This window comes from Dendrobates tinctorius, unplaced genomic scaffold (genome assembly GCF_039654945.1).
Source record: "Dendrobates tinctorius isolate UK_male_01 unplaced genomic scaffold, ASM3965494v1 ptg000084l, whole genome shotgun sequence".
Classification (NCBI taxonomy): domain Eukaryota; kingdom Metazoa; phylum Chordata; class Amphibia; order Anura; family Dendrobatidae; genus Dendrobates; species Dendrobates tinctorius.
In genome coordinates, this window is record NW_027361752.1 from 52,681,360 (window position 1) to 52,703,197 (window position 21,838).

The following is a 21,838-nucleotide window of genomic DNA, read 5'->3' on the forward strand; positions in this document are numbered from 1 at the left end:
ATTACAAAGTTGAAACGCCCAAATTGAACGTGTTCTTTTTCTCCTGTGTTGCTGCCTGCTTATGATTGGTCAACATCATAGAGGAAGAAGAAGAACACGCCCCCAGTGAAAACTGTGGGATAGATAAAACCCACTTGGACTTAACAAAAGTTAACTTATTAGATGCCAAATACGTTTTGGCCGGGGTCACACTAGAGAGAAATACGGACGAGTGAGAGGTGTAAAAACCACGCATTGCACACGACCAATGATTCTCTATGGGGCAGCTCCCATCAGCCGTAGATTTTTCGCGCGTATTTTACGGTCCGTGCCAATCGCAGCATGCCACGTATGTCAGCATATTCCGGTCGCAATACGCCAATGCACGTCTATGGGTGCACAATAACTACGGATTACATATGGACCACACATGTGACTTGCGAGAAATACGCACCCGGTGTCCTTTAGAAAAGCCGGCAATTCAGTGCGCGATACAGTAAAATCACACTGACATGTTTAATAAAGAAACCAAAGAATAGATATATACACATATAATACATATATACAGTTGTGGCCAAAAGTATTGACATCCCTGCAATTCTGTCAGATAATACTCAGTTTTTTTTTCAGAGGAGGTGTGATGGTGTGGGGGTGCTTTGCTGGTGACACTGTTCTGGATTTATTCAAAATTGAAGGCATACTGAACCAGCATGGCTACCACAGAATCTTGCAGCGGCATACTATTCCATCCGGTTTGCGTTTAGTTGGACCATCATTTATTTTTGAACAGGACAATGACCGCAAACACACCTCCAGGCTGTGTAAGGGATATTTGACCAAAAAGGAGAGTGATGGGGTGCTACGCCAGAAGACCTGGCCTCCACAGTCACCAGACCTGAACGCAGTCAAGATGGACAAGGCAACTGTTAGGTGGATTCATAACTGGCTTAGTGATCGGACCCAAAGAGTGGTCGTAAATGGCTGCACATCCAGTTGGAAGAATGTCTCAAGTGGAGTACCACAGGGCTCTGTCCTGGGCCCTGTATTGTTCAATATCTTTATCAACGATTTAGATGAAGGAATTGAGGGTAAACTGATTAGATTTGCTGATGACACAAAGCTAGGAGGGATAGCTAATACTAGAGAAGAGAGAGGATTCAAAAAGATATAAATAAACTGGAGAAGTGGGCAGCAACTAACAGAATGGTTTTTAACAGGGAGAAATGCAAAGTACTACATCTGGGCAATAAAAATGAAAAAAGCATATACAGAATGGGAGGAATATGGCTAAGTGACAGCACATGTGAAAAAGACTTGGGTATACTAATAGATCACAGACTGAATATGAGTCAACAGTGTGATGCAGCAGCAAAAAAGGCAAATGCAATTCTAGGATGTATTAACAGAAGCATACAGTCTAGATCACGTGAAGTCATTATTTCCCTCTACTCCTCTTTGGTCAGACCTCATCTGGAATACTGTGTCCAGTTTTGGGCACCACATTTTAAAAAAGACATCAACAAACTGGAGCAAGTTCAGAAAAGAGCAACCAGAATGGTGACCGGTCTGCAAACCCTGTCTTATGAGGAAAGGTTGCAGGATTTGGGAATGTTTAGTTTGCAAATGAGAAGACTGAGAGGAGACTTAATAGCTGTCTACAAATATCTAAAGGGCTGTCACATTGTAGAAGGATCAACTTTATTCTCATTTGCACAAGGAAAGACTAGAAGCAATGGAATGAAACTGAATGGGAGGAGACACAGATTAGATATTAGAAAAAACTTTTTGACAGTTAGAGTGATCAATGAGTGGAACAGGCTGCCACGAGAAGTGGTGAGTTCTCCTTCAATGGAAGTCTTCAAACAGAGGCTGGACAGACATCTGACTGGGATGATTTAGCGAATCCTGCTTTGAGCAGGGGGTTGGACCAGATGGCCCAGGAGGTCCCTTCCAACTCTACGATTCTATGATTCTATGGTTTGGGGTGAGCTGGACCACAGAGTGAAGGCAAAAGGGTCAACAAGTGCTAAGCATCTCTGGGAACTCCTTCAAGACTCTTGGAAGACCATTTCCGGTGACTACCTCTTGAAGCTCATCAAGAGAATGCCAAGAGTGTGCAAAGCAGTAATCAAAGCAAAAGGTGGCTACTTTGAAGAACCTAGAATATAAGACATATTTTCAGTTGTTTCACACTTTTTGTTAATTATATAATTCCACATGTGTTAATTCATAGTTTTGATGCCTTTAGAGTGAATATACAATTTTCATAGTCATGAAAACTCTTTGAATGAGAAGGTGTGTCCAAACTTTTGGTCTGTACTATATATATATATATATATATATATATATATATATATACTAGCTGAAGAGCCCGGCGTTGCCTGGGCATAGTAACCAACTGTGGTTAGTGATAACAAATTATAATGATTATATTGCACATAAAAACATTTCACATCATATATTCAACACTACAGATTTGCAACACAAATTAACTAAACGATTACCCAAGTATTGATAGTATTTTATTTTCAACTCATTCAAGATTTTTGGTTTTTCCTTTCGGTGCAAAGATGAACAGATTTTTGGCAGTTCCAACTCTTGAACTGACCACGTAAAGTTGACCATGAGTAAAGCATGGAGATTACAAATTGATCCCTACTACTTTCAAGGACTGTCCCTGAGCATTGTTAATGGACATTGCAAATAGCAGTTGAACTGGAAACAGGAGGCGTTTAAAATAAAAAAAACAAATCATATGGAATGAGTGGAATTCTTGGAATGAAAATGTCCTCTCCTTTGGCACATCCTGTTTCTGAACTGTGTATCTAACCCTATCCTGTGTGATAATGTCTGCTGAGCTGTGTACCTAATCCTCTCCTGTGTGATACTTTCTGCTGAGCTGTGTATCTAATCCTATCGTGTGTTACTGCTCAGCCGTGTATCTAATCCTATCCTGTGTGATACTGACTGCTGAGCTGTGTATCTAATCCTATCCTGTGTGATACTGACTGCTCAGCCGTGTATCTAATCCTATCCTGTGTGATACTGACTGCTGAGCCGTGTATCTAATCCTCTCCTGTGTGATACTGGGCTCCCCCTGCAGTCTGTGTCAGAGGGTGGTCTGTGTTGGCACGGTAATAAATTGTGTTATTTCCAGCTTTACAGAAGGACGATAACACAATAGAAATGATAAGAATAATAGGCCTCAGTTACCCCAACTGTCTACAAAGAAAACTGTTGCTGATAGCGACCAATCACAGCTCATTTTTCATCTTTTAAACAGCTCTGGGACAGCGTGGCGAGTTTTGAGTGGCGACTTTTGTGTTTCGACTTTTATGTGGCGAGGTTGATGTATGTGTAGTGAAATGTGTGCTGAGGGTGATATATGTGTTGAAGCACGTGGTAGTGTGTGGCACATTTTGTGTGTGTGTTCATATCCCCGTGTGTGGTGAATATCCCATGTCAGGGCCCCACCTTAGCAACTGTACGGTATATACTCTTTGGCGCCATCGCTCTCATTCTTTAAGTCCCCCTTGTTCACATCTGGCAGCTGTCAATTTGCCTCCAACACTTTTCCTTTCACTTTTCCCCCCATTATGTAGATAGGGGCAAAACTGTTCGGTGATGATCTCGGGGTCCAGACGTGTGACTGTGCAAAATTTTGTGGCTGTAGCTACAACGGTGCCGATGCCAATACATATACACTTTTTCCCCATTATGGAGATAGGGGCAAAATTGTTTGGTGAATTGGAACGCGCGGAGTTAAAATTTCGCCTCACAACGTAGCCTATGACGCTCTCGGGGTCCAGACGTGTGACTGTGCCAAATTTTGTGGCTGTAGCTGCGACGGTGCGGTTGCCAATCCCGGACATACACACACACACATACACACACACATCCACTTTGAGCTTTATATATTAGATATATATTTTCACTAGATGGTGGCCCGATTCTATCGCATCGGGTATTCTAGAGTCTCTGTTAAAATAAAAAATAGTGATATACTCACCTCCCGACGGCCCTCGGACTCTTTCTCTCCTCTCACCACTCTCCCGGCATCTTCTGGTCCCAGTAATGCTTTGCGCGAAACACCGCTGATGACGTTGCGCTCTCGCGAGAGTGATGTCATCTCCGGCCCTTCTCGCTAAGCATTACTGGGACCGGAAGATGCCGGGAGCGTGGTGAGAGGAGGGACAGAGTCCGGGGGTCGTCGGAAGGTGAGTATATAACTATTTATGTACAGGACTGTGTCTGTGCAATGAGCAACGCAGCAGTGATGCCTTTAACGGCTGTAATGTGCCTGTACAATAAGCGATGCGGCCGTGTTGCCACAACGACTAAGCAACTGTCGCTGATTGGTCGCGGCCTAACTGCCGCGACCAATCGGCGAGGTGGGATTTCCATTACAGACAGACAGACAGACAGAATTAGACAATTATGTAGTAGATTTCATAGAGTTGTATACGTATAGCAGAATAGCCGTAAAATCAATTGCCGGCTTCTGTAAAATCATTCACCAACCCGACATGAAATGACACATGGTTACAAACAGTAAACCATTTCATTTCATGTTTTTTTTTATATGTCCCTGACTAATAATTAGATTAGGGCTTGTGTGTAAAATTTGGGACGTCTAGGTGTTAATTTAAGGGGTTAATTCGTTGGAAAAGAATGTGTGGGCTCCCGTGGCAAAATTGTAGCCAGAGAGGTAAAGCAGGTGAGTGAGGGCAGATTTTAATAGCCTTGAGAGAGACCATTGTTTTTGGCCCCTCCAGCTACAAAAATCTGCTCCCAGACACCCCAGAAAAGGCATGCGCCTATTCTGGCACTTAGCCTCTCTATTCCCATTGCCCTGTAGCAGTGGCTAATGGGTTAATATTAATGGGTTAATGTCATCTTGCAATTGGAAGATGACATTAAGCCGATTAATAATGGAGAGGTGTCAATAAGACACTGATCCATTATTAACCCTAGACCATGAAAGGGTTAAAAAACACACAGAATAATTAGAAAGTATTTTATTGAAATAAAGACAGCAAAATTTAGACCAATTATTATTATTCTGCTATTCCAATATAAAACGATGACTTGCAAAAAAAAATAACATAAAAAAGCAACAATATCCTTACCTCTCCGCCGTTCAGTTATGTCCCACGCTGTAATCCTTCACAAGGGGTTAAATAGTTTATAATGAGGACCGGTGCTCGGTGCTAATGCGACGAGCCCCACTGTAAACTACTGCAGAATGACTTAGTTCAGCTCTGCGCAGCCTCACTGGCTGCCTGGAGATTAACTAATTAGCGTGGGAAAGTTTCTGACTTTTTTCCCACACTCATCAAGCCCCCGTCACACAAAGCGATCTCGCTAGCAAGATCGCTGCTGAGTCACAAGTTTTGTGACGCAACAGGAGATCTCACCAGCGAGATCGCGGTGTGTGACAGCTATCAACGACCAGCCCCTCTGCCAGGTGTCTCTGATCGCTGTGGAAACCTCTGGACATTTTTGGGGTCGCTGGTCTCCCGCTGCCCAGCACGCATCGCTGCGTGTGACAGGCGGGAGACCAGCGAGCAGGAGCTAGTAACTAGGGTAAACGCAGGGTTTCTAAGGGGCGCGCAGCGCCTAGAAACCCAATGTGTACCTTAGTTACCAGCGCGCTGATGCAAGGAGCTGGTAACTAAGGTACACATCGGGTTTCTAAGTGACGCACGCCCCTTAGAAACCCGATGTGTACCTTAGTTACCAGCTCCCTGCATCAGTGCGCTGGTAACTAAAGTACACAGCGACGCCGCGCGCTCGGCGTCACTGTTGCTTATCGCTGGTGAAGCTGTCTGTTTGACAGCTGACCAATGATCATGTAGCGACTCACCAGCGATCCTAACACGTTGATATCGTTGTCGGGATCGCTGGTGAGTCGCTATGTGTGACGGGGCCCTCAGTTCACCTCAGGTCAGCTGTCGAGTCCCGCTGACATCACTGAGGCTGCGGGGAGTCCCCTGGCTGACCTGAGGTGAACTAATGAGCGTGGGAAAAAATGCAGAAACTTTCCCACGCTAATTAGTTCATCTCAGGGCAGCCAGGGAGGCTGCGCAGAGATGGAATAATTCATTCTGGCAGTGGTTCACATGGGGCTGGTCGCATTAGCACCGCTACCTGTGTAAACCACTTAACCCTTTCTGTTGGATTGCAGCGGGGGACCTGACTGAGCAGCGGAGAGGTAAGGATATGGTTGATTTTTTGTTTTCTTTTTGTTACAGGTCGATGGTTTATTTTTGGATTACCAGAGCAATAAATCTTGTCAAAAACTAGGTGTCTTTATTTCATTAAAATAATTTTTAATTAATGTCTGTGTGTGTTTTTTAACCATTTAATAGCATAGGGTTAATAATGGATAAGTGTCTAATTGACACCTCTCCGGCTTAATGTTACCTCCCAATTGCAAGATGACATTAAGCCATTAATATTAACCCACTAGCCACCGCTACAGGGCAATGGGAATAGAGAGGATAAATGCCTGAAAAGGCGCATCTTATAGATGCGCCTTTTCTGGGGTGCCTGGGGGCAGATTTTTTGTAGCCGGGGGGGCAAAAACAATGGTCTCTCTCAAGGCTATTAAAATCTGCCCTCACTCACCTGCTTTACCTCTCTGGTGGAGAAATTACCGCAGGAGCCCATGCATTTTTTTCCAACAAATTAACCCCTTAAATTAACACCTAGATCTCCCAAATTTTAAACACCAACCCTAATCTAATTAATTATTAGTCAGGGACATCTAAAAAAATACATGAAATGAAATGGTTTACTGTATGTAACCATGTGTCATTTCAGGTCGGGTTGGGGAATGATTTTACAGAAGCCGGCAATTGATTTTGCGGCTATTCTGCTATGTAGAACTCTATGAAATATAAATATATATATATATACATATACGTGTGTGTGTCTCTGACATGTACTGTATATATATATATATATATATATATATATATATATATATATATATACATACAGTATATGTGTATTCTATGTGTCTATATCTCTTCTTTCGTTTGGGTTTTAACCTGTCATAGGGATCCATTATATGTCCATTTTGCAAACCTGCGAGAAAATCTCGTCATAGGGATGCCATACGGATTACATACGGATGCTGACATGCGCAAAATACGCGACCACACCTTGATTACGGATGACATACGGAGCACTATTTAGGGGACATTTCTCCGTATTACGCATGGAAAGTATGGACCGTATTTTGCGTCAGTTAGTGTGACCCCGGCCTTATTGCTAATTTCTCCCCAATAGAGAGGCAAAATAAACAAAAACTAAAAAGTGTATCTGTCTATCTATCTGCCTGTCTGTCATACATTATATAAGCACTCTATTTTTATTTTTTTAAGCCTGCGACAGTTGCACTTATGGACAAGCAATTCCAAGAGAAGATCCGCCCGTGTATTGACCTCATTGACTCACTTCGGTCGTTTGGAGTGGAGAAGGATCTGGCGTTACCAGCGATCGCCGTCATTGGTGATCAGAGTTCTGGTAAAAGCTCAGTCCTGGAGGCTTTGTCTGGAGTCACACTTCCCAGAGGCACTGGTAAGAGATTTTCTATCTGTCCTGGAGTTTTCAAGTTTTCTGTGTTTTCCCTGGTGGTCTAGAGTAATGAAAAAGTTAATGCCAGCTTCCATGCTGGTCAACATCATTAATGAGGTTATTTCTAGCCCATGTGATGGTATAAGGTAGGGAAATGGTTAAAGTTCAGTTCGCTTGTGGTCTGGAGTAATAGAATAAATAACTCATGGTCATTGGCAGTATTTCTTATTGTTTCAAAGCCAAGAACTCTCTAATTGACATACATTACACTGAAGTACAAGTAAAGCTATGTACATTCCCTTAATGGAGGCAATAATGGCAGCTTTGCTGGTGGTCTAGGATAATGCTGGGGTAACAACAGCTTCCGGGTGGTCTAGGGCAGTGAAGGGATAACACCAGCTTCCCTGTTGGATTTGCTTAGCAGAGGATAACACCAGCTTTACTGGTGGTCTAGGGTACAGGTGGGATTAATGCCACTTTAGTGGGAATCTAGGTTAGTGAAGGAGTAACAGAACTTCCTAACTGGTTTAGGGTAGAAGAGGGATAACGCCAGCTTTTCTGTTGGTCTAGGGCAAATTTCTGACCTTGAGAGCCACACTCAGCTTTGAGTGAGGGTCATGAGCCACATCCAGCTCCTATCCCCCTTACAGTAGTGGTAAACAAAGCCCCCATTACGGATATAACGATAACCAAAGCTTTTCCACAGAACTCACCCTAAATCACTATACCAAGATCCAGGGGTTCCCACAATACCCCCACTCTGTATTCTCCCATCAAGCACTCTTACAACACCATCACATCCAGCTTTAAGCATCTCCTCTGACAGGTAGAGTCATCTTGTCTCCAGCTCTAAACCCATAAGAACAATATATAGTGTTTGCACCCAGATGTGCTCTTCTGTGCAGGTCTACTCACTTCACCCATTTTGAGATGTGGTCTTCATACCGATTTGCTAGATCTTGTCTTAATGCACCAAGAAGACAACCGCAAGCCACAATTCATGGGACAGTGAGCCACAGGTGGCTCCTGATCTACAGGTTGGGGACCCCTGGTCTAGGGTTTAGGATAGATTAATCCCAGCTTTTTGGTGGTGTAGGTTATTGGAAGGGTAACTTCAACTTTACTGGGGTCATCTCATGTGTAGGTGTGACTAACGTTAGCTTCCTGGTGGTTTAGGGTAGTGATGTGGTAATACTAAATTCCCTGCTGTTTTGGATTAGAAGATGGGTAACACCAATGTCCCTGGCGGTCTCGGGTATAGAAGAGATTAATGACAGGTTCTGGTGGTTTAGGGTAGAGGAGGGGTAACACCAGTTTCCCTTTGGACTGGGAAATAAAACAAAAGGAGGCACCTCCACATCTTAGAAAATGATGACACCAGTCATATTGTTATACCTGATTCATTTATTTTGTACTTTTTCCTCTACAGGTATTGTCACACGTTGTCCCCTTGAGCTGAAGTTGAAAAAATCTGCCAACAACTCCCCGTGGTTTGGAAAAATTATTTATAGAAATACAAAAATACCGATTCATTCACCCTCCGCTGTGGAGACTGAAGTTCGGAAAGGTAAAGGAAAAAATAATGGTTTGGAGATATTAGGAACTTAATTTTAGAAGAACTCGGTTAGAGAACTGACATCTTCCTGACACTTATCTTTCCTATCTCCTTACTATTTTTCTCCCCAGCACAAGACGTTGTAGCCGGCTCAGGAAAGGGAATCAGCCCAGAGCTCATAACGCTGGAAATCATCTCTCCGAACGTCCCAGATCTGACTCTCATTGATCTCCCGGGGATCACAAGGATCGCTTTACCCAATCAACCTCAGGATATTGGAAGACAGGTTTGTCAGAACGTGCCTTGCAGACATCTAAAAGAAATCTGAAGTTTTTAAAATTTCAGTTTTATAGTTTTGCTAAATTTTTCCAAAATGTTTGATTTTCAACTAATCGATTTACCACAAATTTGAAATACTCTAAAGTCTCCAATTTCCCCAGATATGACGTGTGTAACACTGAGGTCTCCTAGTACTGTATCCAACGCTTTTTAAGCTGTTTACCTCAAATACAACCTTATTAAAGTCAAAGTGACCTTAACGTCAATGGATAGTAATCAACAGCTTGTTCCTCACACACTAATCGTCTTCAATGCTGTTACACACAGTATCTGTACAGTTTCTTCAGTATTTTATAGTTTTCTCTCTCTAACTCTATTGATAAGCTGTGATGTTTTCTCACTATCTAGATTTATCCCAACATGGCTGCTGAATTTCCTACCTCTGCTTTTATACAGGCTATAATAGTCCATTCTGATTGGCTGTGCTATTCCATGTGACTTCATAGCATGTAGGGTTTTATGGGGAATCCCCCCACCCAGTTACACCTGACCGTCATGTGAGCCTTGTCTGGTTGATGTAATCAATTCTTCTACAATATGTAACATAGCATTTCCATAAACAAATATTCCTAATTCACCAGGTATCATGGTTCCAGCCCTCACGGTGTCTGGGATGCAGTTACTCACAGCTAGGCCGTCCAATCCGGTACAGGGGCGTGCTGAGCTGTGGGTGTGTTTATTGACAGCTTGACTAGCCAATCTGTGACTGGGAGGCGTCAGCTGTCTCCAGGTGTTCACTATTCCACGTAATTGCAATACCCACTTAACTGAGCAGCTTCTCTCAGATCACTGCCATCTTGTGAGATTTGTGCTCTCCTGCGCCTTGGGTTCTATATGCTTGTTCTGTTGCCTGACCTTGGACTTTGTTCTGACAATCCGCCTGCTTAACCCCTTCAGCTCTGATCCATTATCATTCCTTGACCTTGGAACGTTACGTGACTACACTTTTGTCTCTTCCTTCTGTTTATGACGTACTCTCCTGGCTTCTGACCTTGCACTCCTTGACCACTCTGACTCACGGCTTGGCTGTGAGAAGTGACTAGTGTCAAACCAGGACTACTGAATACCTAAGCAGAGAGAGAGGTGAGAATATATATATATATATATATATATATAGTGATAAAACACTTCGGGATCGCCTTTGCTGGGGTCAAAGGTCACGTGCGTTCAGTCCGGAGTCACCAGTACTGGTTGAGAGCAAAGTGCCCGTTTTAGGCTATGGAGGGCTTCTTCAGCCGCTAAACTCCATTTAATCATGACAGAGTCTTTCCCTTTTGTAAGATCCGTCAGGGGGGTAGCGATGGCTGCAAAATTGGGTATGAACCGGCGATAATAGCCGGCGATCCCCAGAAAGGCTTGCACCTGCTTCTTGTTGACAGGTTGCGGCCAGTCCTGAACCGCCTGAATCTTATCGAGCTGGGGTTTAACAATACCCCTCCCAATTACATACCCCAAATACCGGGCTTCTTCTAGCCCGATGTGACATTTCTTGGGGTTCGCGGTTAGACCTGCCTCCCACAGGTCGTCAATCACAGCTTGTACTTTCTGGACATGAGTCTCCCAGTCCAAGCTGTAAATGACAATGTCATCCAAATAGGCCGAAGCGTACCGCCTATGTGGCCTCAAGACTCGATCCATCAGTCTCTGGAAGGTCGCCGGTGCCCCGTGCAGTCCAAACGGCATATACACATACTGAAATAAACCTTCCGGCGTAGCAAATGCCGTCTTTTCTCTGGCAGCCTCAGCCAGAGGGATCTGCCAATACCCCTTTGTTAGATCTAGGGTCGTAATATACCGGGCTTTTCCTAACCGATCTATTAACTCGTCGACCCGGGGCATAGGGTAGGCATCAAATTTTGAAACCGCATTCAGTTTCCTGAAGTCATTGCAGAACCGGATGGTGCCGTCCGGTTTAGGAATTAGCACAATCGGGCTGGACCAAGCACTGTGCGATTCCTCAATGACACCTAACTCTAACATTGCCTTCACTTCTCGGGAAACGGCTTCACGGTGCGCTTCCGGGATTCGGTAGGGTTTTACGTTAACTGTGACACCAGGTTCCGTTATGATGTCATGTTTCATTAGCGTAGTCTGCCCGGGTTTTTCTGAGAAAAACTTTTGGTTGTGAAGTAGAAACTGCCTGACCTCAGTCTTTTGCCACTCCGAGAGAGTCTCTGCAACCCGTACCTCCGGTACGGTATGCGAGCAGACGGGACGGGCCAGCTCCGCTGACAAGGCAGACCGATCTTTCCAGGGTTTTATCAGATTTACATGATAAATCTGTTCAGGTTTCCGTTTACCTGCCTGGTATACTTTGTAGTTTACTTCACCAACTCTTTCCTTAATCTCAAATGGGCCCTGCCACTTTGCCAGGAACTTACTGTCCACCGTGGGGACCAGGATCAGCACCCTATCTCCGGGTGCAAACGTACGGATCTTGGCGCCCCTATCATAGATTCTTTTTTGGGCTCCTTGAGCCTGCATCATGTGTTCTTTGACGATAGGCATAACAGCCGCAATACGGCCCTGCATTTGTGTGACATGATCTATCACCGTTTTAAACGGAGTGACCTGACCCTCCCAGGTTTCTTTTGCAAAGTCTAACAGTCCACGAGGACGTCGGACGTACAATAACTCGAAAGGCGAGAATCCCGTGGAAGACTGGGGTACTTCCCTGATGGCAAAAAGCAAATACGGAAGTAAATAGTCCCACTTCTTCCCATCCTTGTCTATCACCTTTCTCAGCATCTGCTTCGGAGTTTTATTGAACCGTTCAACCAACCCGTCTGTTTGAGGGTGATAGACGGATGTGCGTAACGGTTCGATTTGTAACAATCGGCAGAGCTCCTTCATTACCCTGGACATAAAGGAGGTCCCCTGGTCGGTGAGTATCTGTTTTGGTATACCGACCCGACTAAACACATGCACCAGTTCCTTGGCAATCGTCTTGGTGGCCGTGTTACGCAAAGGGATGGCCTCCGGGTAACGAGTGGCATAATCCAAGATGACCAGGATATGTTGGTGTCCACGTGCAGACCATGGAAGGGGCCCAACTAAATCCATCCCAATCCTCTCAAACGGGACTTCAATAATAGGTAGGGGTACCAAAGGGCTGCAGAACCGGGGCTTAGGTGCAGAGGCTTGGCAGTCAGGACAAGACTCACAATATACACGAATATCGTGATGCATGCCTGGCCAAACAAAACAGTGTAATATACTTTCGGTGGTTTTCTGGACTCCCAGGTGACCTCCCATCACATGTCCGTGGGCCAGGTCCAGCACCTGCCGCTGGTAGGGTTTTGGCACGACTAATAGTTGCACCGTGTCTTCCCCCTTTTTCTCTATCTGATAGAGTAAATCATTCTCCAGAACCATGTAAGGATATGCCAGCCTAGAGCCAGGTTCTATGGGTACCCCATTTATCACTTTTACATTTGTCCTAGCCTGAGAAAGGGTAGGATCCTTTATTTGCTCGCTTTGGAAGTCATCTTTCTGAACTTCTAAATCCGGCAAACGGGGAGGTGGACGGCTGTCAGCCTCCTCCTCTTCCCCGGTCTCCTCTGTATCACCCGCCATGACTGAAAACGGGAACTGCAGGTCATTTCCAGCAGACTCTTCCCCCGAGTCTTCCGGGGAGACCTCTTCCAGGGGTTCGGGACCCACACGCGTCCTGGGAGAAGAATCATGTACACTATTACCCTGGGGTATCAACTGATTCTCCCACAATTGCTAGAAGTGGGGAAAATCCCGGCCCAGGATAACATCATGCAATAATGCCGGGACGAGTCCCACTTTATGTTGCACAGACCCATAGGAAGTAGTAATGCATATGACCGTGGTGAGGTACGAACAGGTGTCTCCATGCACACACGTTACAGAAAATTTGTCTGATGGTCCAGTCGGGGCTGACACCAGACTGGCCTTCACCAGAGTCACCACACTTCCCGAGTCTAACAATGCCACCACATTTTTTCCATCAAGAGTTAAATCACACAAGTGTTTTTCCACATCCTTTTGACCAGCATTCACACTCACTACCCGTGCAACCATAGACATGCGGTTTTTAGAGTCTGTGACTGACTAAAAGGGATAAACGGGCACCATCCACAATATATACTCAGGTGGGATCACCTAGTGCATATAAATAAATTAACACAGTAACAAATTAAGAGAAAAGTATATGCACACAAATAGGGATCACCATACACTAATATAGTCAAAAATCAAATTTTATTATAGTGAACACAACAAGCAAACACTTAGTTTAAAAACAATTAAAATGTCTGAACTCACAGACACACATAGACAAACAAAAACAATGGGTCTATTAACATGACCCATTGTTTTTGTTTGTCTATGTGTGTCTGTGAGTTCAGACATTTTAATTGTTTTTAAACTAAGTGTTTGCTTGTTGTGTTCACTATAATAAAATTTGATTTTTGACTATATTAGTGTATGGTGATCCCTATTTGTGTGCATATACTTTTCTCTTAATTTGTTACTGTTTTAGAGTCTGTGACGTCGCACTGCATGGGTTCAGTAGTGAGCGGACAGTTCGCAACAATGTGTCCCATCTCTTGGCAGCGGAAACACCTAACGGGCCCCTTGCTTAGACCATAGTTCGTTACTCTCGGCCTCGCAGTGCGGGCAGTCCCGTTTTCCTCCCCCACTGTCTTAGGGATTTTTCCTTCTCCCCTACTCCCTGGAACAGTCTTACCGGTTCCACGTGGAGACGATGAAGAACAAGGTGGGGTAGCGTCGTCTCTGAGTCCTTCCGCCACGGAGTAACGTTCAACCAGATCCACCAGTTGATCTGCCGTCGTAGGATTTCCATGGCTTACCCACTTCCTCAGGGCTGGCGGTAGAGCTCTCAGGTACTTGTCCATGTTGACTCTCTGGATTATCTCTGGCACTGTCAACACCTCGGGTTGTAGCCACTTCTTCGTCACGTGGATCAGGTCGAACATCTGTGACCGCGGTGGTTTATCCGGCTGATAAGTCCATTGATGCACTCTCTGTGCACGGACAGCGGTCGTCACTCCCAGCCGGGCCAAGATCTCGGCTTTCAGTTTGTCAAAGTCCTGCGCAGCTTCAGGCTCTAAGTCATAATAAGCCTTTTGGACCTCACCGGAAAAGGAACGGGGCAATCAGGCCGGCCCATCGTGCCTTCGTCCATTTTTCTCGCATCGCCGTCCGTTCAAACGTGGTCAGGTATGCCTCGACGTCCTCTTCGGTCGTCATCTTCTGCCAGTACCGACTCACGTGAATCACTCTCGACTCTGCTTCCAGGTTGACCTCAGGTAAGCTTGCCAGGCGCTGCGCCACCTGCTGGAGAAGCGAACGATCGGTAGCTGTCATGTCCACCAACTCCTTCAGCTGGGCCATCATCACCCGATTAGCTTCTTGCTGGACAGCAGTGGACTGTACCAGCGCTTTTACCACGTCCTCCATGCTCATGCTTCCAACGTGATGCCCGCGTTCTCCACCACAATGTGATAAAACACTCCGGGATCGCCTTTGCTGGGGTCAAAGGTCAAGTGCGTTCAGCATGAAACTCAGGCGCAGAGCTGGGATTCGGGTATAACTGACACTGGGTCAGGTTTATTAACGGTGAAAGCAATGCATAAAGGAAATAAAACATAAAACAAATCCTTGCCTGTCCGGCACTAACTAAACAAGGTACAACCTAACTACCAACTGGCGGGCTTCTCCCATCCAGCCAAACCACCGTTGCAGTGGGCACTGCTTTCACTCACGTGTGTCTCTCACACAGACAGGCTCTCTGTGTTCCCAGGCTGAGACACTCACACAACCACCTGGCATCCTTTTATATCCGCCTCCCATTATTCATTAGTAACCAGGTGCGATACCGACCAGACTAGGCCACATAGGAAAGGTATCTGGGCGAGATATACCTGCCCTCATCCACTATTCCCACATGATTCTCACAATATACATTCTCACCTCTCTCTCTGTTTAGGAATTCCATAGTCCTGGTGAATTAGGAATGTTTTTTATGGAAATACTATGTTACATATTGTAGAAGAATTACATATGGGCACCGCTGGAGAGCTCCAAATCTCCTACATAGACAAAGAGATAAAAGACACTTGCCTATAGCCACCACTGGGAGGAGCTTAACAGCTTACCGCAGACACTTTTATTATGTAGCATATTGTAGAATCCCCCTAGTGGTGACTACAGGGAGAATAAGCTTTGTCATGTCAAACTGTCACTATCTGATATGAAACTTTGTACTAGAAAAATAATCTCAGACTGCTATAAGATTAAATTAATAAAATGAAATGAATTTATTCACGTCAACGTTAATAACCCTTATAGTGTGCAGTAGTAAAATATTTTTTTTACACATGTCTTCAGATTAAACAGATAATAAGAAACTATATAACAAAACAAGAGACCATTAATCTGGCCGTGGTTCCCTGCAACGTCGATATAGCAACAACAGAAGTTCTAGAAATGGCGCGAGAGGTCGATCCAACCGGAGAGCGAACTATAGGTAATATAAATAGTGATGGGTCCTTCCATTACTTTCCTCCAACTATTAGACTTTGTCACGGATTCTGTAATTCTTCCAGTAAGATGATGGACATCATGGTCAAAACCCAAAAGCTATGATGGACACCGGACAGGTTAATGTCCATCATGTGACGGATTCTCCACCATCATCAATTTTGTTAATTAAAACCTTCCTGAACTGAGATGTATGGCAGCAAATATTAAAAAAAAGTATACACCTGACATAAACTTAAACCAAGTCCGTCCATTGGTCGTCTATTGTCCATAAGAACCCATACTGAAAAATGTATATTTAACTGAATAACTTTGTCAGATGTAATCCTTTGGCTATTTGTCACCCAAAGGTGAAGGGCAAGCAACTCCTTTATTTTCTGGGAGTCTATAGTCCACCTTTTCTAGCCTGCAGCCTCTATGGGAGTCCGGGGAGGGTAGAAAGGGGATGTAGCTGCAGCTTCTTACAGTATTCAGTAGAACACCATTGGGGTAGAGAGGAGGAGGAGCAGGGAGTGAGATATCTTATTGGCCCAGAGCAGTGACATCACACCAAAAAGTATCCACCCCGTCATGCATAGAAAAAAAAAGCATTTTATTGAACCAGAAGATCCAAAATCCTCATTAATATATATTTCTAAAACAACGCATAAGAAATGGGTCACAAGGTTTAAATATTTTGTAAACCTGAAAAACAAGAATGAAATATATTAGGTCTGCAAGGGCAAAGGACATAAAAAACAGACATTACAGAAATTATTTTTTTAGTCTATTTGTATTGGGGCTCCTTTAAATGGATAACCAAGGTAATTATATGTCTCCATGGTCACAGACTACAAACAGCCACAGTGTAGTCAGATCTTGCAATCATGTATTAGTTCGTTCCACCTGCCCTGTCTTCTTGTTGACATGCAGGCAGTAGAAGAAGGGACAGTTGGACGAATGTATGCTTATAACTATGGAAGTGAACCCTAATCATAGCGGGTTTAGAGAGAACCTCTGCAGATAACCATTCTGTGACTGAATAAAGCGACAGAGAATAATATCACCACCATAGAACCAGTGACCATATAGGGGTGGATTCCCATTTTGCAGTCTCTCAAAGCTGACATCCTCCTGATTGGTGTCGTTGACTTTTCCTTGTTTTCCATCTGGCCCAGACTTTCATGAAGACTTCGCCTAACCGCGACTTTTCTGCAGAGTTTGCAACACAAACATATTTGACCTGTTTCCAAGCGACACCTAGTGGAAACTCCAATTCTGTGCCTGTCGCCCTGCCCCTAGGAATAAAAAAATATTAAAAACTGAGAGTCCTCATAGGTTGATAGTCCTTTTAATGGCTAACTGAAAAGTCTGGAAAGATTCCTATTTTTCACCATCTTTTCAGTTCAGCCATTAAAAGGTATCAACCACTGGGCACTCTCAATTTTTTAATATTTTTCTATGTCTTGGCTAACCTAACTTTGGTTCCCTGGCCAAGCGCAGGCGATGTAATGCGGTGACATCATTGCAGCCTCTGCACCAGGATGATGATGTTTGGCGTGGCTTTTCTGTCCTGGGGTGGGGCAGGCATAAAGAAAACCATAGGTTACAAAACAGAGAATGGTGGACCCATCGCCTGTCTTAATTTCCACAAGGTGCAAGTGGGCAGACGTCGGCCTCCTCTCATAGTCCCCAACTCCCGTTGTTACACCACTGAACACAATACATCAATCACTTTATATTTGTGCTGCAACTTTTCCTACAGGAGTCCTGACTAAACCAGACCTGGTAGACGCTGGTGCTGAAAGTGAAGTTCTACGTGTAGTCCAAAACCGAGTGTACACCCTTAGGAAGGGCTACATGATGGTCAAATGTCGGGGGCAGAGGGAGATACAAGAAAACATCTCCCATGAAAAAGCCGTACAAAATGAGAAGAATTTTTTTGAAAACCATGAACACTTCAGGTAAAGATTATGAGGTCTAGGCAGGAGACCCTAGTTTAAGGAATGAGCCGTTTCCAGAAATGTTTTTGTGTTGGAGGCGACATGAGGTGCTTGGGACATGTGGTTTGAAAGACATGACTGAATCAAAAGGTGATGTTAACCTTCTCTCTTGGAACATGATGGGGGTATATTTAGATGTATATTGGCCCTCCGATGCTTGGATGGGTTGTTGTCTGCATCACACACAGTTTATGAAGGTACCATTGTTTTTCTTGTAGCGTTCTTGTGAAGCGCGGACAGGCCACCATACCTCACCTGGCAGAAAGACTCACCAAAGAGCTGGTGTACCACATCTCTGTAAGTATGTAAAGTCAGTTAGTTATTCCCTACACAGATGTTCTGTAGGGTCCCCTAATATAGATGTCATCAGTGGAGGCCTTCAATATCAGATAGGGGGCAGCGGTCTGACTCCTGGCACCACCACCGATCACCACCACGTTAGAAGTAGCACAACTCTTTACATTGTGGTACTGCGAGCAATAATTCTCTTATGTCCTAATTCTGCTTACAGCCACTGGAAACACACGGCACACTGTTAGTGCAATGGTACATTTTTCGGGTGAATGATGTACAAATTTTGGGATATTTTATGTTTTTTTACTATTCTTTTTCTCTTTTCTGATGTAAACTTGTCCTTTTCTAGAAAACATTACCCAATATAGAGCACCAGATCAGAAGTAAGCTCCGGGAGGCAGAGGAGCAGCTGAGACAGATCGGCAGAGGCGTCCCCGACACCGACGAGGAGAAGTCTCATTTTCTTATAACAGTAATAATAATAATAATAATCTTTATTTTTATATAGCGCTAACATATTCCGCAGCGCTTTACATTTTGCACACATTATCATCACTGTCCCTGATGAGGCTCACAATCTAAATTCCCTATCAGTATGTCTTTGGAGTGTGGGAGGAAACCGGAGTACCCGGAGGAAACCCACGCAAACACGGGGAGAACATACAAACTCCTTGCAGATGTTGTCCTTGGCGGGATTCGTATGTACATAATGGAGGGGAGGCTTGCTTTTTAAAACTTATTTTTCAGAACTTGATTTTGGAATGAAGGAAGGGGGTCTGACATTCAGGACCCTCATCTGTAATACGGATCAGAAAGCAACTTGAATAGCGTCATGATTTACACTGCACGTTCAAACGTTACATAGCGAGCTGCTTGATTTCAGTGGGCATGCTGTAATGCTTTATTTTTCCTGTGGTGGCGCTGCAGAAAAATTAAAAACTTACTACCAGATTCCTGTCTAGCGATTACTTCGTATGTATCCCCTCTGGAATACTCGCCACTGCTCCATTCATTTTATATGGGACTTCTGGATATAGCGGAGTATATCGTTCCATTTCTAGCAGTCCCATGGAGAATGAACAGACCTGCAGTGTGCGTGCACGGCCATCACTACATTGTGATGGCTTTGAAAGTCATCACCTTTCCTATGAATAGGTGGTAACTTTTAATGTGTCAACATGATTTTATTTTTATTTTTTTTTGGCAGAAAATCAAAGATTTTGAGGATGGAATTACGAAAGTAGTAAATGGAGATGAAGAAGGAAATACCGAAGAATTAAAACTTTTCAAAAACTTAAGAAAACTTTTTGACTCTTGGGAAACGACAATTAAGAATTCATGTGCAGTGTGTAAGTATGAAGCTGATCTCCTGCTCACTAGTGAAACAAGTAAAGTCGTTTTTTTAAGATTTTCTGTTACTTACATAGAGCTGATAAATCGATGTGCAGTCCCATTCCATCATCCCCGACAGTGGGAGAACCATTTTTAACGTGACAGCATCCATGGTTCTTCTATTGATTGGCTGGGCTGATGACAATGGCATCGTTCCAGGCCAGCTAGTCAAGAGAAGAGGTAGGAGTCAGTAGCCCGGCCATGTTCTGCAGTGATGTACACAGATCATAGAATCATAGAATCGTAGAGTTGGAAGGGACCTCCTGGGCCATCTGGTCCAACCCCCCTGCTCAAAGCAGGATTCGCTAAATCATCCCAGTCAGATGTCTGTCCAGCCTCTGTTTGAAGACTTCCATTGAAGGAGAACTCACCACTTCTCGTGACAGCCTGTTCCACTCATTGATCACTCTAACTGTCAAAAAGTTTTTTCTAATATCTAATCTGTGTCTCCTCCCATTCAGTTTCATCCCATTGCTTCTAGTCTTTCCTTGTGCAAATGAGAATAAAGTTGATCCTTCTACAATGTGACAGCCCTTTAGATATTTGTAGACAGCTATTAAGTCTCCTCTCAGTCTTCTCTTTTGCAAACTAAACATTCCCAAATCCTGCAACCTTTCCTCATAAGACAGGGTTTGCAGACCGGTCACCATTCTGGTCGCTCTTTTCTGAACTTGCTCCAGTTTGTTGATGTCTTTTTTAAAATGTGGTGCCCAAAACTGGACACAATATTCCAGATGAGGTCTGACCAAAGAGGAGTAGAGGGAAATAATAACTTCACGTGATCTAGACTGTATGCTTCTGTTAATACATCCTAGAATTGCATTTGCCTTTTTTGCTGCTGCATCACACTGTTGACTCATATTCAGTCTGTGATCTATTAGTATACCCAAGTCTTTTTCACATGTGCTGTCACTTAGCCCTATTCCTCCCATTCTGTATATGCTTTTTTCATTTTTATTGCCCAGATGTAGTACTTTGCATTTCTCCCTGTTAAAAATCGTTCTGTTAGTTGCTGCCCTCTTCTCCAGTTTATTTAAATCTTTTTGAATCCTCTCTCTCTCTTCTCTTGTATTAGCTATCCGTCCTAGCTTTGTGTCATCAGCAAATTTAATCAGATTACCCTCAATTCCTTCATCTAAATCGTTGATAAAGATGTTGAACAATACAGGGCCCAGGACAGAGCCCTGTGGTACCCCACTTGAGACATTCTTCCAACTGGATGTGCAGCCATTTACGACCACTCTTTGGGTCCGATCACTAAGCCAGTTATGAATCCACCTAACAGTTGCCTTGTCCATTCCATACTTAGTCATTTTTTCAATAAGGATTTTATGAGAGACTTTGTCAAATGCTTTGCTGAAGTCAAGATATACTATATCTACAGCATTTCCTTGATCCACCCAATCAGTGATACCGTCATAGAAGGAAATTAAGTTAGTCTGACATGACTTATTAGTTACAAACCCATGCTGACTCTGTTTAATCACTTCATTCTTATCCAGGTATTGACATACATGTTGTTTAATAATTTGTTCAAAGATCTTTCCTGGTATAGAAGTCAGACTCACCGGCCTATAGTTGCCTGGGTCCACCTTCTTCCCCTTTTTGAAGATAGGAACAACATTTGCTCTTCTCCAGTCTTCTGGCACTTCTCCTGTTCTCCAAGAATTTTCAAAGATTATGGAGAGGGGTTCAAAAATTTCTTCTGCTATCTCCTTCAGTACTCTGGGGTGTAATTCATCTGGTCCTGGAGACTTGAATTCATTTAGGTTAGCTAAGTGTTTCCTTACTATCTTTCTGTTTATAGATATCCTGGATTCTTCTATTCCCTTAATAGGACAGTGAATAACAGTTGATGTTACATTTCCTTTCTCAGAGAAAACAGATGCAAAATAGGAATTTAAAAGTTCAGCCTTCTCAACATCCTGTCTTATCATTTCATCATTTTCATCCTGTAAAAATCCTATAGCATCTTTGACTTTTCTTTTACTTTTGACATATCCCCAAAATCCTTTATTATTGCTTTTGACATCTCTTGCAAGCCTCAATTCATTTTCAGCTTTAGATAATCTGATTTGTGCCCTGCAAGTTCTGCAAACAGCATTATATTCTTCTTTAGATATGCCTCCCTCTTTCCATTTTATAAACATGTTTTTCTTCCTTTTTAGCATGTGCTTAA

The 21,838-nt window shown here is 43.7% G+C and overlaps 1 protein-coding gene across 1 annotated transcript in view; it reads left to right on the top strand.

Annotated features, from left to right (window-relative positions):
* LOC141097494 (interferon-induced GTP-binding protein Mx1-like) overlaps window positions 1-21,838 on the top strand; it is a 71,072-nt gene that overhangs the window by 23,878 nt on the left and 25,356 nt on the right. Inside the window, exons 4-11 of the mRNA XM_073584709.1 lie at window positions 7,371-7,566; window positions 8,993-9,130; window positions 9,250-9,404; window positions 15,839-15,977; window positions 17,736-17,934; window positions 18,192-18,270; window positions 18,617-18,739; window positions 19,475-19,616. Of these exons, the coding sequence (XP_073440810.1) occupies window positions 7,371-7,566; window positions 8,993-9,130; window positions 9,250-9,404; window positions 15,839-15,977; window positions 17,736-17,934; window positions 18,192-18,270; window positions 18,617-18,739; window positions 19,475-19,616 (1,171 nt within the window). The remainder of the gene's footprint in view (window positions 1-7,370; window positions 7,567-8,992; window positions 9,131-9,249; window positions 9,405-15,838; window positions 15,978-17,735; window positions 17,935-18,191; window positions 18,271-18,616; window positions 18,740-19,474; window positions 19,617-21,838) is intronic.